A 16,273-nucleotide genomic window follows, 5' to 3' on the forward strand; every position below is an offset into this window, starting at 1 on the left:
GAATCAGTTTTTCTGGTACAAGTGGATCGGGCAACAAGGCTTATCACAGCAAAGACTCCAACCCGGTTGCTGTTCCAAAAAATGGTGGGGTAGAAATAGGCATACAACGTGGCCGGGCTGCCAAAGGTTTCCGGTCTTCTCCTTCAACTGCAATGATTGAAATAAGAGCGTCCTACAAAAAATAAAGTGAATTAATTGTCTAATGCTCCATAGCAATTGTGTACCCGCCTTGTTTCGTGTCTGAAAACTCAATAAATGAAATAAAAATTCATTAAATCGGTCGTATTTTTTTTATCCTTAGAATCTTCAAACAAAATTTTATTTTTCCTTTTAATCTTACCATTTGATCAAAACAGATTCAAAACAGACTGGAGTATTTGCTGCCAAGCTGGGGTGTGGAAAACGTCTGCGTTGCTTAGATTTCTTCTTCTAAAAGCCACCCGTTAAAATGCGTGTGTGAACCCTGGTTCATCAACTGCCTTTCACCGTATAGAAACCCTCCGCTGATCCCAATACTTATCTGGATCCATACTTCGTCTCCGGTTTGCAAAGATACAGTACTTTGGACGGTGATTGGACTTAGATTATCCGGATATACGAGGTGGCCTTTGTTAACCTGACTAATTGCTATTCTTTCACCGTTTTTATAAAGATTCGCGCCTATTTCCCTTAGCACTGGATCTGGAACCACCGGAAATTGCGCGAGTCCAGCAAAAGAAAAGAAGTAAGTTCCGTTGACGGGTGCTGTGAATACGCCGCTTGGCAAATCCATGGCCCCTCCAATGTTTACTATGGTAAGCTCAAACGGAAGTGGAACGTTTCTTTCCGAAAATTTGTTGTCTTTCTGTACGTAGAAGTATATTGGCCTTGTTTTTATGTCTTGATAGCCGATCCTCTTCTGGAAACCTGAAATTTTTATAATATAACTAAAATTTTTTCTTTTTTTTCCCCTATAATTTAGAAAACAAGAATTTTTTCAAGAATTTGATTTTGACATACCTCCTTTTGCAGATCTACCAAAACGACAGTTAATCAAATCAAAGACGTGAATACTTTTCACCTACCTTGTTCATTAGGTCGTGTATCAAATTGGCAGAAAACAGTTTCTATTTGTTTAGCACCCCTGACTGAGTAGATTCCGTTGAGAGTGTGTCCCATCAGCCACAAATCTTCGCACGATCTCGGCATTGCCTCCGTTTTTGCCTTTCCATGACATCGTAACCGCCTCACTTCGTACTGGCCGGAGCGCTTAAACGGGTTGCTAAAATGGATGCGCGTAAGAGGCACACGCTCGTTACGGAAGGAAACTGAATTTTGGTCCCGATTTGAATTGTCAATGCGTTTCTTTTTTAATTCAAATAAATAGATCGCACGTACGCTTCCGAAAAGGTTTTTCGTCATCGAGGTTGTCACAGTGGCTCTTGGAAAAGTTTCCCGTTTTGCCGTATTTGTCGATCCACCAAGCATAGGCGGTCTCATTGTAGCTTAACGGCGATCTTCTGCAATCGTACTGCATCATCAATGACGAATTTTAAAACAAACGACCTTTCAAATAAATATGAGCTTTGGTCACAGTACCTTAATGTTTTGTGTGCAGTTTTGGGACAATTGCTTTAACGCTTCGATTTGTCTATCGCTTGCGTAATATTTGATTTGCCTCGAGTAACATCCAGGTTCTGTGCAATTTCCAATGTCCATTTCCGACTCGCTGTCATGCAAAATAGATGTTGTGCCTTTGACAGGAACCCACTTCCAGTTATCTCCAGTTGCCTCCGGTGCCTCCATGTCGCAATGGACGTGGATTGGTGGATCACCGATGCCTTGTCCGTCTGGATCAATCCAGTACATACCGGAGAGGTGCGACGGATTTGCGACGTGGATTTCATGGCAAGTGCGAAGAATTACGATCTGACGACGAGGTTGATTGATGTCGACATTATCTTTCAAAGGGTGATGTCCTTTTTCCAAAATAGCTAAAAGTGAATCCTGTTTTTCAATTTTGGCTTCCAGTCGACCGACTTTCGTCTCCAAATCAATAATTTTGGCCTACAAATGTTCTTTAATTTTAACCTTTCAGCGTACACGTAAGTCAAACATTAGGAACAAATGCAGCAAGAAAAGATATGAATTTGAACTCACATAGTTTTTCTCGAGTTGTTCAACTCTTGCTTGCATATCAGGTGGAGCAGCCGTGAGATAGCACGTAGACAGCGCCAAAATAAGAAGAAATGATCGCATCGTCCCGGAAAAATGTTGTCCCATCCTTTCGCCTTCGCACAGTGGCTTAAAATGAAATACCGAGAAAACTATAAACTGGTTAAAACTGCCTAGATGGTGTTTTGAAATAACATTCATTAAAAAAAGAGGTCAGTTGCAGTGGTAATTTAAGAATCCATTTATCGTATCTTATCCACAGGATACAGCGCAAACGCCATTTCTTCTAAGTTGCAACATATATTCCAGATGGCGAAAGCAAGCCTCAAGAACGTTGTCAAACTATACCATAAATCAAGAATGATAGCCCATCATTGATCCTCACAATTTGTATTTTGTTCTCCTTTTTCTCGAATTAATCGCGTCTTTCGTTCTCTTCTTTCACACTGCCTTTGCATCTTCCCTTTTCATCTTTTGCGAATCCAAAAGTATTTCGGTTTCTTTGGTCGAGTTTCCCATGTTTTTTCCTCTTCGTTTCTTTAAATCATTTTAGGTGATGCTAGTCGATCCTGAAAAGTGAAACACTCCCGAAAAACCTTACCCCCTTGGCCCTTTATGTTTCTCATTCGTCTTGCATATGTAAAGTCGTTGATATTTCCCATTTATCCTTGGCAACTGAATAAAATTAAAAGTGACGGATAAATACAGAATAAAATAAAACATTCCAAAAATAACTCACGGTTTTTTTGCGATGCGTTGTTTCATTTTTGTTATCACATTTTTTTTTTACAATTGGAACATAACCAAATTCTCTTTCAACGTTTTCAACAAACAACAACAAATGTTTACCTGATAAGCAAACTGATTGACTGACTCATTATAAAGGAAATATCAAAAGTAAAAAGACATTGCATAGTGATAAGACATGTATTAGAAGAACTCTGACTTCTTTCACCAGTCCGCATTAGAGAACCATCAGCTAGATTGCCAGAAGCAAAGCGTTGCAGACAACTTGTACACATGCCTCAACAAATGTCTTTAGGTTTTCTAGATTTGAGTTTGGAGATGAACTCATTCTGGCGAGTAGTAGTCGTTGTCTGCCTTTCGAAAGACCCACACAACTCGGTGCTTTTAATTTCCAAACTGTTTTTAACAGGCAGATACATAACAAGGAAAACTTACTGACTTTCAAATGTTTTTAATCGTGTTGCTTTGAAATTTACTTGAGTTTACTCAAATAATATGACTGAATTTTAGACGTACAGATACTTGGGTTCACGTATCTCTTGACGGGCGAACAACGCGATCGATGCAATAATTATCCAGTGGACAGTTTACCTCCCTACAATTTTCGATGAGAAGATGAGCCACGACTACACTTTGAGCTCGCAACAAATTTAGACGACACGCAACACTTCACTTTAAATATTACATCAATCCGTATATCTTACATTTAATTCACAGCGACATGGTCACGTAATCTCGTTTCTTTTAAACTAGTCAGAAAATAAGCGATTATGCACAGCAAGGCAATAAGGAATGTTTTAATTGCTACTCTCATCGCGTTCGGTGCAAGTGAAACGAATATTTTAGAGCCATCACAAGTGGACATGCGTGAATCATTACGTGACACCAAACATTCGTCAATAACGGAATTAACAAAATAGAAAAATCCAACCGCTAGATGTTTAGTAACTGACTGCTATTTCAATCGAAATCGCGGTAGACTGAATGGCGAAATGAATGACATGAAGAACATTAATAAGATCGATGGAAAATGCATTTTTACTCAGTGCCCACTCAGGAAATACGCAACGAGAGATGTCATCCGTTGTTTTGATTCGTTATCAGTTAAACGGCAAAGACAACCGATGCATATTGCTTTTATAGGCGATTCAATCATACGTCAGCACTTTGTCAGTTTTCTCCGGGTAAGATTTCTTGTTATAATTGGCAAAATTAAATACCTCACTGTTATTTAAAGGAATATTAGAAGTCACTTTCTTTTTAAATTTTAAAGCTATTTCCTGACTACGACAGCCAAATTACGACGCAATTTAACAGGTTCGCCTATAAAAATTGGAGTATGCAACATCATGATGATCGCAACGTTACGAGTCAGCTGTTGGATAATTTACGCATTTCTTTCTTCTGGCGAAATCTTATAAATAACGAGTTGATTGCTGATTTCAAACGATGGGCATCGACTGATGACGACAGTCAAGCGCCAGACCATATTTTTTTAGGTGGGTCAAAATCAATCACGTTTCTTGCAGTATTTTTAATTTCGTTGACGTGTAACTGGCCAACACACTTTTTTTTAAAGCATAATTGATTAAATTAAAAATAATACTTTTCTTGTGCGCAAAAAAGGCTTGACAGTTCATCACATTATAGAGAACGACCTTATCACATTCAAGGAATTACTAGAAACAAGTCTAGTGCCATTGATTAATCAGAACCTAGCCATACATCGGCATCAACGAGTTGTTTGGCTGCGTCTTCATGCTGCAATTGATCAATTCTATCAATATTATGGAGGTTTTTATGCGGAAACGGTTACCATGTATAACGAAGCCATCGAGCGTGTCCTGAAGTAATGATTGGGTATAGTTTACCATATCTGCCACAACCGCCTTAAAATATTTATTCAACAGGAGTACGAAAGTAATGATGTGGGATACCATCGTCACTATTGTCGAGGAATATCTGCGTGCGTGCGCCTTAACCGCATACACTCGACCCGATTTTGATCGAGTCTTAATCGATAAATGGATGGATGGAGGGTACATGAAATGCAACGATTTCGTATATCCAGGAATGACTGCGATAGCAATTGGTACACAACTCATCATCAATCACATGTGTGAAACTCTTGCCTAAACGCCCCAGCATCCTGCGTTGCTTCAATACATAAAAAATAAATAACTGACATACTACTTTAGCTTGGTGTCCTCCTTGATGGCTTCAGATTGCCGCCCAAGAATCTGGTAGAGAATAAGTGGTCGTTTGTAGCACAAGGGATATGTAGGAATCAAGTTCAAGTTGTTTGGACGATTCCTGTAAACTGGAGGTGGATCAGGGGTTTCCATTTCATTTTTCTATTCTTTTCTGGAAACTAAAAATACAATACGCTAATTAATAAATTGTTCATGATATTTATGCAATAGCTTAAGTAAAGTCTTGTCTTATCTTACACAAAGGACTGCAGAATCCGCATGCAACTCTCAATGACATTCAACAAATCGTGACAATATCAAAGCCAAGATGTGAACCAGGCTGTCATAAGCGTTGATATCAGCCTGAAACCCGTTTCTTTCTCGTAATCAGACCTGCTAAGTTATTAACAACAGACAAAATGTGATTAATCTTCCTTATAGCAAATGAAGTAAAGTACGATTTTAAAAGTCGATCGCATACAAATTCAAACTAGACGTGACGTAACAGCTACTTCACCTGTATTGACCGATCCACTCCGACGTACATGATTAGTCCTGTACTGAAATATTTACACAAGTGTGTTGACCCAGTATCCAAGTGCTACTAACTTTTGAATCCGTCAAGTTATCTGTCCAATAAAATAGGAATTATGTTAATAAGGCACATACGTACAACAAACACGTAGGATCCACTTTCTTCCATATCCTTATCTACAAGTGAACAATTTACTAGCAAATGTTTGATTGGTTTTTTTATTTTTTTTTAATAAAACTTTTTTTTTTTTTTTTTTTTAAATGAGTGTTGACACATTCATGTTATGTCATAAAACGGTGATGCAGTCGTCGAGATGAAATCAGTACACGTCCTAGGCGATGCAATGGCTGATTACTTGTATTCCACATTTGTTTTCCTATTGTGTGCTTCGAAAATATCTTCAACCAATGGATTCTCCTCGAACAAACAGCTGCAACAATTAACTGGCAATTATGTAAAAAAGTCTGTTCTTACCGTTTCATCTAGGATACAAAAAACAAAAACATTTTATTTATTATTTTGTTAAGACTGAAATTATTTCACTTTTGGAGAATAAAATATTGCTACTGGAAAACAGAGACAACCGATTGGAAGCCCTGGAGTTAAAGGTTCAACAACATGTAAGCATCTCAATTGATTTGTTACATAAATAAAACTGAATTACTATTTTGTTACATCACTATTTCTATCAGGCTGAAATTAGAGAAGCTTTGACATACAAAGTTATTCAACTGGAGGCAAAAGCACAGCAACAACAACAGCTGCTAGAAGTGCTACAAAACGCAAAACCACGATCAAATTGTCAATCAGTCGTCAATGGCGATAACGGTAATAAATCAAGGGCAATCAGCACAATGCCAACCTCTTGTGCTGATCTACAGGTTATGGGATACTACCTAAATGGATTCTACTCTGCCATGGGCGTTGGGAAGATGAACAGCATCTACTGCGATTTTACGAAACAATCTAGCGAACCGGGTACAATTCTAGAAGTTTAAAACGAAATTTTTGGTTAATGAATTGACATTTAACTGTAGGTTTCCAGCAATTGATTGGTTTTACAGAAACCAAATCAGTGCCAACGGCTTTCTACGTGCAAAGAAGCTCATCTTTCCCGCCCTCCACTCGCATTCCTTTTCCAGTTGAAAGGCTTAATGTGGGTGGAGCCATGAACCTCACGTCGGGAATTTTCACGGCTCCAGTAACGGGAAATTACTTTTTCTCCCTATCAGGAACGGCTTACATTTCAGCATCAACAAGCAGACTCGTCTTTACCATAAGTCTTTACATGTTTGACAATCCCATCGCGTACGGCTATGCTGATGAAATGAGTGCAGATTGCCAATATGAGACATTTTACCTTCAGTCAACATTCCATATGATGAAGGGTGACCAGGTTTGGTCCATCGAAACAGGAGTGTATCTCTATGGGGGGTTATTTACTCATTTTAATGGTTGGTTACTGCAAGAAGACGTATTTCAATCAACAAATGCCAATAAAAACAAATAATCGCTTAGCAAGTTTTAGTAAAGTATTTGTGATGTTACACTATTTTTGCAAATAAATATCTAAAATTATTTAAGCTAGCCACAGCAAATTTAGCCATGTTGCTTCTAAACCATTAAAACCATGTAAAACAATTCCATACAAGTATATATTACCTTGAAAGCCTATTGAGCTAAAATGAGGTTATTACAAATATGGAAGGCAGCGATTATCATTTGACTTGATAGTTCTGCAACAAAGATCTCAATCGGTATTTGCCTCATTTATTCCTCTTCAGCACCATGCTAAAGAAACAATGCTTTTTTTGTTGATCCATCTTTTCATCTAAACTACAGAAAGTAGAAATTAATGATTTACTCGGTCTCCATACTCTCGCTTATTCATTTAAAAAAGAAAATGCTGTAACCGAGATATTTCCTTAAACATGGATTAATTGATCATACATATGTAGTTTGCAAAGAAAACTAAAATTGATGTTCAAAATCGAAAACTATTTCTTTACCTTACTAATAGCCAATGTCACAGTCAAAACCAACATTTCTACAATTAAATTTTAGAAGTTCACTGAACATGAGGTCATACTTGCAGGCCGCCATGATGGGTGCACTAGAATTGCTGTTCCCTGCTTTGGTTTAAATTTTTTTATTTCCCGACATTTCACATTTAAAAACTGTTTAAACTGAAGAAACAACTATTTCCTAAAATCTGAAATTTTTATTACATCAACAAAATCTATTTTCTTTTATAAAATCATGTTCAATATTTATTTGATCTGACACCAATGAGCAAGCTTAAAACGTGGCACTCCGTAAAGTTAAGACAGGAATACAAGGCATGACAGCATTGTTACGGAAACTGAAAGAGCATACTTTACGGAACAATATCTTGCATTAATTTAAAACGTTAAAATAGATCTGATAATAAATTGTAAATGAGAAGCTGAAATGCTGCTTGAATGTGACCAAACTTATCAGATGAATTCTTCAGCGTCGTAAAACTTCTTCACCAAGAGCTCCCGAATCGTCTGGTGCACAACTACACCCGATGGCCATATTTGTGACGATGATAGTCTCGGGTAGCCCAGTCACTGAATGATTTACAGCCAAACGTAAATCAGTCGTCAGCTGTTTACATGTGCGTCCTGCTCCTCCACAGCTTTTAGAACTGCATGATCCCGAACAAACAATTTTCGCTTATTTCGACAACAAGATTACCGAGAGGATGATCCTGTTCGACAGTTCTATTTTCCACTCGGAATGGACACAAAGTTTCGGGATGTTCACCCAATGCTGCCAACTCTTCTTTGATGGAAACGACGCTAAATTGAACGTCTTTGATTGATTCGTCTTGAACACTAAGTTGGTGTGTTGTTTCAGCCAGAGGTTTCAGTACCAAACTGTAAGATGAAGAGATACATAACCCTAGCCACAGCAAACCAAAAACATGCACTTGCATGGCTAAAAGTAATGAAAGCATATCAAAACATATATTCTATTCTGTTTAATCACTAAACCTTTTCTGATAGATCGACGCTGGAGCACGCTTCTTATATATGCAGAGAAGTTTGACCGTATCTACAGCATCACCAAACAAAACACAGCAGATTGTAGGATATCCCGGTGGAAAAGACGTTAATGGAAAAATATCAGCAGAGGCGGATCCACGTTTGGTTTACTTTGTGCAGATTAAGAAAAACAAGTTAAGAAACTTAAAGTTCACTAAAGTCCTATTCAATGATTCCAAACGTCATACCCATCACGTCATTGTGGTTTGCGAACTCAGGAAATAACAATTTGACCGCATGCCTACGTAACAACTAACTGCGGTCTGCCCTAACCCTCGGCAATAAAACGGGGATTCCGAAGTTATCCCGACCTTGTAAACACACGCACATTGTAATTCGTCAGATCATTCTCCACCCACGTACAAAACTGAAGAATGAGGAAAGAATTGAATCTACTTCTAATAGGTCAAATTACGTTCAATAACGTTACAAAGCGGAACATGCAACTGAGAAGACAGTGGGATTTGTTTACTTTATTCTTCCTGTACCTTTCTGTATGCACAATTCCTAACGTCAGGAACATCAAAGCCTATGCAATATTATTACGAGCATTCGGGCGTTTACGATTTTCAGAATAAAGCAGCAAAGCCAAACGTTATGCAAGAATCTATCGATATTTACTGGCCTTTCTTTTTTATTTAACCTCGATGGACTGGCAAATTCTACCATGCGTGAGAAACATACGAATAACTGACGAGCATACGTTGAACCCGCCATCCAGCAAGCGGAGGACATCCATGTAACGCTCTAAATTTTTAGCCTTAGTATGTTACCTGCGATCCACATGACTCTTTAACGTATCTATTTTTGCCCATAAAAATTGCGTGACTGTAGTTTGAAATCTCCCTCTTTTGAATTAAGTTACGGTCTCCAAGTTAAACAGATCTTTACGGTTTCTGCACTGACCTTAATTCCGACGCGTACTCTACGGATCCTTCTGGACTGCCTCAGCTTTGCTTGAACCATCACGTGAATATGGCCAGCATGTGACTAGCTGAACGGTGGTGGTACGAAGACTCTAGGACATTCACGTGTTCGAGCAACCTCGGTTCATTTTGTTTACTCCAATGCCAATATGGCCGCATGCTTAAACTCCATTGCTTTGGGGCTAAAAACGTAACAACACAGAAAAAAAACGTTTATAATCAATCAATTTGCCTGTGAATTTATTCTTAAACAATTACAAACTCGGATTTTGTATGTTGAATGTTCGTGTGGGATCGACTAAACGTAAAATCAGATCCTCCATCAGAAGAAACGACCCCGTGTTTACAATATCCCATAATGTGTTAAATGGACAAAAGGAACATAGACTAACGCGATAACGTCCCCATGCATCCTCTTTGTAATCGATCTCATTAGTGCAGGTAGTATTGAAAGAAATCCCCATTTTTTACCCAAAGCACCAAAATAAAGTCGGAATAAAGTACACATCCAGGAAAGCCATAAAGAATAACAAACCTCCAGACTAGGGAAGAATTCAGACTAAGCGCTGATACAATAAGGTCCAATCCCACTCCAAAAACCTAAAAAGTGACCAACAATTATTAACTGCTCCAAGAAACAAACAGAAGCAACAACTTTAATAATGTCAGAAATAACAATCACTGTAATTCATATCCCAATGCTCTGATGTTTCGATTTTTCATCATTTACACAGAAATCAAATAACTGAAATCCTCAAACCCCACATAGGGTAAATACTGCTACATGGCAACTGATGTTACTCCACCGAGTGAAGCAGTGTAACCATCAACACAATTCTAAGAAAATATGGAACAAACTCAATCACCAGAAAGGAATGGTTCCAGGAGGTGCTAACCATTAACGACCGAACACAATGGAACACGCATCATCCTACAAACATGTTGTACGGCTAAAGATACCGAATCAAAAATCTACGTACAAACACAAAACATTAAACTAAAGAACAGTCAGAAACGATGCCAAACTGTTTCAGCAGTGAAACAAGCGATAATCATAAAAATGTCATACCCGAAAGATGTACCATCATTTGGAACAGACCAGCACGATAACAAAAAATATTACCTCAGGCATGAATGAAACACAGGCCGATGCATCCGTACGATGTAATAAAAACCAGAACGACAAGGAAAAGTTGACATAAAATCGCCACAGCAGACTCTGAATATGAACACCTGGAATCAATTCCCAAGAAAAAATAATATTTATCGAATGAAGGTAATTGACGTCATTGAAGACAACCAATCAACACTGCCCTTCAGCCTGGGGCGGTGATAGAAAAGAAGGCACCAAAACATTAACAGAATAACAAGAAAGAATATGGGAAATTGTCGCCCCTGTTTACGGCACAACCTATAGGCAGAAATAACCCGGTTGCTTCATACGTGGCAATATAATATATCCCTTTCAAGAATATGACATCTTTCTTCTCACGGAATAACGAGAAAGGCGTGGCGATCGGGAATACAGCAAAGTAATTAAAAACAAATACCCCAGGGACAAATTCACGAAAGCTGCTCAATGCAAAATCACGGCAAACAGACCAATGCGGCAGGAATGGTACCGTGAAATGTTGACGCATCAAAGCTTAAAACCCTGTTGATAATATATTTATATATGTTGATAACACGACTTTTTGTACTACAGTTGCTAATAGATGAGTCCACTTGACTGATTCTAACTTGGCTTTGTCGTTGTTTTATATGTATTTGTGTCTCCCTAATGCACGTCACTAGCCTATGGCATTGATAATTGCAAGGGCAATATTATTCTTACCCCACCTTTATGACGTGTTCGCGTACCTTATAACATCCTCTTCCCTTTTGGCCGTTGGCAATTACGGTAAAAAGCCACGCATTTTCTTGTCTTATAGTTTCATTCAAAACGTTATGATGGTTAAAAAAAAAGATGTGTCCCTTCATACAATTGCAATGTCAAGCTCTAACTGGAATGCTACCTGTGGCAATAATTCTCAGAAATAAACAATAAGGATACCACACTAGTTCTTTTTTTTCAACGGTTAATTGATTGAATGATAGAATGATATCGGACAATGTTTAATATTTAGGAGTAAATACAAACCTAAATATTGAAACTAATTGTAAATTGAACTCGATTATTAATATTGGCGCTCTCACCTACTATAACCTTTATCGGATGCCTTAACTTATTAGTGCTAACATCGGCCACCAGGGGATATAGAGTATTCTTGCATGTCATTAACGGTGCGTGATGCCACACCCTAATTCGTGAGTGCCACATAATAATTAAAAATTTGGAACATTTAGTTAAGTTTTTTGTTTTATAATTACCTTTGATGTTATTTATCATCTTTTTCTGGATACTGTTCATTTGTTACATTGCACAATAGTTTCACCGAATTTAAATAAGAGTTAGTTTAAGTCGGAAAATACACGATTACGTTATCAACCTGTTTTGGGGTCGTAATTCACTGTATATAATAGTTGTGTGAACATCTAACAGTAGCGCACTTGAAATGACTGGGTATGGCACCCTCCCCATAATGGGAATACTAGCAACCAAGAGTCTGTAAGCAATTACAACTCGAAACGTTAAGCGTTGGTATGGGATTGGCCCACCATTCCAATGCAAAACTGAATAGAGGTGTAAGAGCTATCAGCTGATGTCACGATGGGGATCATATAGTACAGCAATATGATCTTCATCCGGGCAGGTCTGGAGGATACTAGTATGTCAGTCAAGTGCTTAGCGCAAACATTTTGGCTATTTTTCCAACAATAAAAAACAAGACTGGCAAACCAGAACTTGTATCTTTGCCGAATATTTGGGCATTTCCTTGACACAGGATTTTCAGATTGAAACTAATAATAGCCATTAGCGGTGTAAATGCAAACTGAAAAAAAAAATTAACCCTTCATTCTGCTATTCAATTAAAGACCGAAAGATAATGGATTTTAACCACACCAACGAAACAATGCCTATAGGCTAATGATTAATCTACTTACTTTACTCCAGACAAGGAATCAAGAAGGTTACAAAGCCAATATTAAATCATGCACATAGCAAGGTTGTGATATTGCTATTCCAGTATGGCCATGCCGTATATTCGAACCAGCGGCAAAGATATGTACAACACTCTGTGACACGCATAAACCTATATTGAGAGAATAGGCAATGAAAGTTTTATTGGGTAAAAGAAGCAAACACGCTCCCTTGACTGATTATGCGAAAGGCTTCGCTTCCATTTAATATAGCCTACTTCATATTGAAAGTAATCCCAATAGTCTTGAGTAGTTAGTTATTTCTCAACTATGGTTGAAAAATGCTCTTGGAAAGGTTCACGAGATCAATGCCCTTTCGGCAGATCAAATCCACATTCCTCTGTGAATTTTTATTGCCACAAACAATAAATAGAGATCATAAATTATGCGACACTCATCGAGTGGACTGAATGACCCTGTAGTTGAAGCCTTGATCACATTCGTTGAAAAGATTTTGGCCGCGAAGCGATGCCACTCAATCGTCGAGACAACGGTTGGGCACCTGAGCTAAACGGATGTATCTTGGGTTGGCCTTGCGTCAACCGCGAATTCATGGGCGTATATACGTCTGCAACTGACGGCGCGAATTTCTGAAGCTAAATTAATTTTTCCTTTTAAATCACTAACGTTTTCTCTTTACCTGTGGTATAGCAACAGCGACGGTAGGAATGAGAGGTGGGAAGCGTGTCTGTGTGAGTAGGAATGTGTCTGCGTGCTGTAACGCTTTGGCTATGGTCAAAAATGCACTGCGTTAAGAACCCCTTATAAAAGTTGTCTTGTCTTTCACTGGTAATCTTCAGGAGAGGGGGGCAAGGGTAAGAAGGCAGTGGTAGCCTTAATTCAACGAAAAAGCTGTCAACAAACAAAAAGTCTTTTTGAACACGCCAGCGCGTGCAATTTAAAAAATGCCCAAGCATGTGGCAAGTGCTGGTACATATTTCATTACAAAACTGCTTTATTTGTATAAGTGATTATTATTTATTGATGGCTTTCGTTAAACAATTTAATAAATTTTTCAATGTCTGTGTATGAGCATTTTAAATGTTTATTTTTATTTTTTATTGGTATACAACAAAATTTTTTTTATAGTTTAAGATACGTAAAGTTTCCTTTACCTTGGTTTCTCGGGGTCCGTGATACAAATCCATTTTGTCGCTCCGTTTGACTGCTGCTTACATTATTCAAATACATTTTTCTTTCAAACTGGTGCGGGGATATCAAATCCACGACGGCCGCCGTTTGCGGCCCCGTCCTCCTAGAAGTCGTAATGACTTTCGGGTGTGTAGCGAGTCTGAGAGCTAATTTAAGTAAATAAAATTCTTGCAAAACAAAAGACGTAAAAACCATCAGGTTATTTATATTTTGATACGTTAAACCCATCTTCATATTATAAATTAAAATCTGGACTATACCTGAACCAAAAGACATTTGAAAAATAAGTTTTTTTGCAGAAAAAAGAAATGAAACAACGAACTGTTATACATAAGTGTATTAATTCTACTGCTGTTTTCAACATTTATTAAAAGCAAATAAAAAAAAAACAATTGCTAGAGGAAATAAAACTACAGCCATTTCAAAAGGAATAAAGACAGGTAGGATTTATTAGAAATGCATTTTCAAGCGCACAGTCCATTATTATTTGAAGTTGGAGATGGACAGGCAGATCCAGCTGTTCCTTGCTCGTAGACTGGTGAATCGATAAAATTTCCAGCTGGACCGTAATTGCACACGTACAATCGATTGTACGGAAACTTGACACCAAAAACCTGTTCAAAAATATGTGTAAACACAAATATTAATATATTTGGAACGGAAAAGTTTCTTGTGTAAAGAAACATTGAATTTCTTACAGCTGTAGATTGGTAATAAGCCACTCCACAGCCTATGGTGTAGGAAGTGGCCCATACAAGTTGGGTGTAATGACCAATGACTTTAGGTGGATTTTCCCTACCATCGAATGCACAAGAGTTAGTAATTAAACGCGATGTAATTGGACGAACCGTATTACTTACGGGAAGCTGGTGACATAGTCATTCGCCATGCCGTCGACTTCATCATACCATGCAGTTACAGCTAGTTGCCAGTTAGATGTGTTCAGGTTATTGGCCGAAGATGCACCAACGTACATATTTTGACCAACTTGGAATCGAGCTATTAATAAATAACAACCGTGTCAGTTATGGAAACTAAACAGATTCAATTTGTTTTATATCAAACACAAGGATTGTTCCTATTTTCACATACAGACATCACGGCAAGTGTCGTGTTCGAATACGCATTGCTGGGCGTGCGTTTGCGCCATCACGGCCAATTCCTCATCCCAGATCTTAACAAAATACGTTCATTTAAGATATCACAATTTTTCAAAAACGCTGTGTTTTATGGTGGGAAATACACGGGATTTTTACTTACCAATTGTCTCATATTAGATGCCGATAGTTGGGGACCTGGATTGCCGCGAGTTTCGAGACCCTGAGCAACCCTACGCCTGTACTCATTATGCGCTTGCAAAATTATTTTGATTTCATCAGCGTTGATGCTTGACGCTGTTGGATATGCTGGTTGGCAAGCTGCTCCCCAGGTGGTATTCTATATGAAATAAGAATTATGAAGTCCTCACCTCTATGAATTGTTTGTTCTTTTGAGTGCATATACCGAATATTTGCAGAGGGTATTGTCGCTTGGCGTACTGCACGTATTAATGTTACAGTAAGAAGATAGAGTCGAAGGTTTTGTTGTCGTCACAAGTGGTTTCGTAGTTGTGGTCGGGAGCTTGGTGGTTGTTGGCGGGAGCTTGGTGGTTGTTGGCGGGAGCTTGATGGTTGTTGGCGGGAGCTTGGTGGTTGTTGGTGGTAGTTTCGTGGTCGTTGGCGGTAGTTTCGTAGTTGTGGCGGTAGCTTGGTGGTTGTTGGCGGTAGTTTCGTAGTTGTTGGAGGTAGTTTCGTAGTTGTTGGAGGGAGCTTGGTGGTTGTTGGCGGTAGTTTTGTAGTTGTCGGCGGTAGCTTCGTAGTAGTCGGCGGTAGTTTCGTGGTTGTCGGCGCAAGCTTCGTGGTTGTTGGCGGGACCTTGGTGGTCGTCTTTAATGTTGTCTGGGATTCCTGTTCACACAAGGATTAATGTTAAGAATCAAACACGACAGTGAACGATAATAAATAGCTAAATACAGTCTGATAAAAATAAGAAATTGAAGAACTTACCCCGCAAGTGAAAAGGCAAACGAGAATCAACAAAGACACAGCAAATACTTTCATTCTTACAGGAGCAGATAACTGGGACGAGGCTCTGAATCTCCAAACTGTTTAAATCGTCGATGATTGTGCGCGTTTTTATTTGATAGTACGCAGCTTGCCACATAGCACGCGCAAGTGTTCGAAACGGATCCACCTGCATTCCATCTGCGAAAATGGGTTGACAACTGCTAAAGTCTAGCTTGGAAACAAAAAAATATTTCATTGAACGGTAGAATGCCTCTGAATGCCTGTATAGATGTAGTGTCAAATATAATATACTTATGAGCGGTTATCAGTCTGCCAACGATCGGTTCGGACGAAACCTGGCGCACGCTTT

General features: G+C 38.6%; 4 protein-coding genes across 4 annotated transcripts; 2 read left to right on the top strand and 2 right to left on the bottom strand.

The window, feature by feature from the left end:
- Positions 1–286: 286 nt before the first annotated feature.
- LOC130702306 (uncharacterized) lies at positions 287–2,262 on the bottom strand. Its single transcript, XM_057523975.2, has 5 exons — positions 2,140–2,262; positions 1,579–2,046; positions 1,378–1,510; positions 1,065–1,307; positions 287–906 (listed from the first exon to the last, which is right to left on the bottom strand). Exons 1-5 carry the CDS (start codon positions 2,260–2,262, stop codon positions 416–418), a joined length of 1,458 nt encoding a protein of 485 aa, XP_057379958.1. The 3' UTR covers positions 287–415.
- Positions 2,263–3,893: 1,631 nt separating this feature from the next.
- On the top strand, positions 3,894–5,037 carry LOC130702482 (uncharacterized). Its single transcript, XM_057524150.2, has 4 exons — positions 3,894–4,085; positions 4,175–4,400; positions 4,528–4,750; positions 4,812–5,037. Exons 1-4 carry the CDS (start codon positions 3,894–3,896, stop codon positions 5,035–5,037), a joined length of 867 nt encoding a protein of 288 aa, XP_057380133.2.
- A 1,265-nt stretch (positions 5,038–6,302) lies between these two features.
- Positions 6,303–7,138, top strand: LOC132088042 (uncharacterized; the record flags this gene model as incomplete). Its single annotated transcript, XM_059495653.1, has 2 exons — positions 6,303–6,606; positions 6,666–7,138. Coding segments are annotated over 2 exons (777 nt in total), but the record flags the coding sequence as incomplete, so codon positions are not given.
- Positions 7,139–14,301: 7,163 nt separating this feature from the next.
- Positions 14,302–16,060, bottom strand: LOC132087747 (uncharacterized). Its single transcript, XM_059495654.1, has 7 exons — positions 15,904–16,060; positions 15,362–15,804; positions 15,119–15,295; positions 14,951–15,032; positions 14,719–14,857; positions 14,557–14,653; positions 14,302–14,472 (listed from the first exon to the last, which is right to left on the bottom strand). The coding sequence occupies exons 1-7, from the start codon at positions 16,058–16,060 to the stop codon at positions 14,323–14,325; spliced, it is 1,245 nt and encodes a 414-aa protein (XP_059351637.1). The 3' UTR covers positions 14,302–14,322.
- Between the last annotated feature and the right edge of the window lie 213 nt (positions 16,061–16,273).

This window comes from Daphnia carinata, chromosome 6, assembly GCF_022539665.2.
Source record: "Daphnia carinata strain CSIRO-1 chromosome 6, CSIRO_AGI_Dcar_HiC_V3, whole genome shotgun sequence".
In the NCBI taxonomy this organism is placed as follows: Eukaryota; Metazoa; Arthropoda; class Branchiopoda; order Diplostraca; family Daphniidae; genus Daphnia; species Daphnia carinata.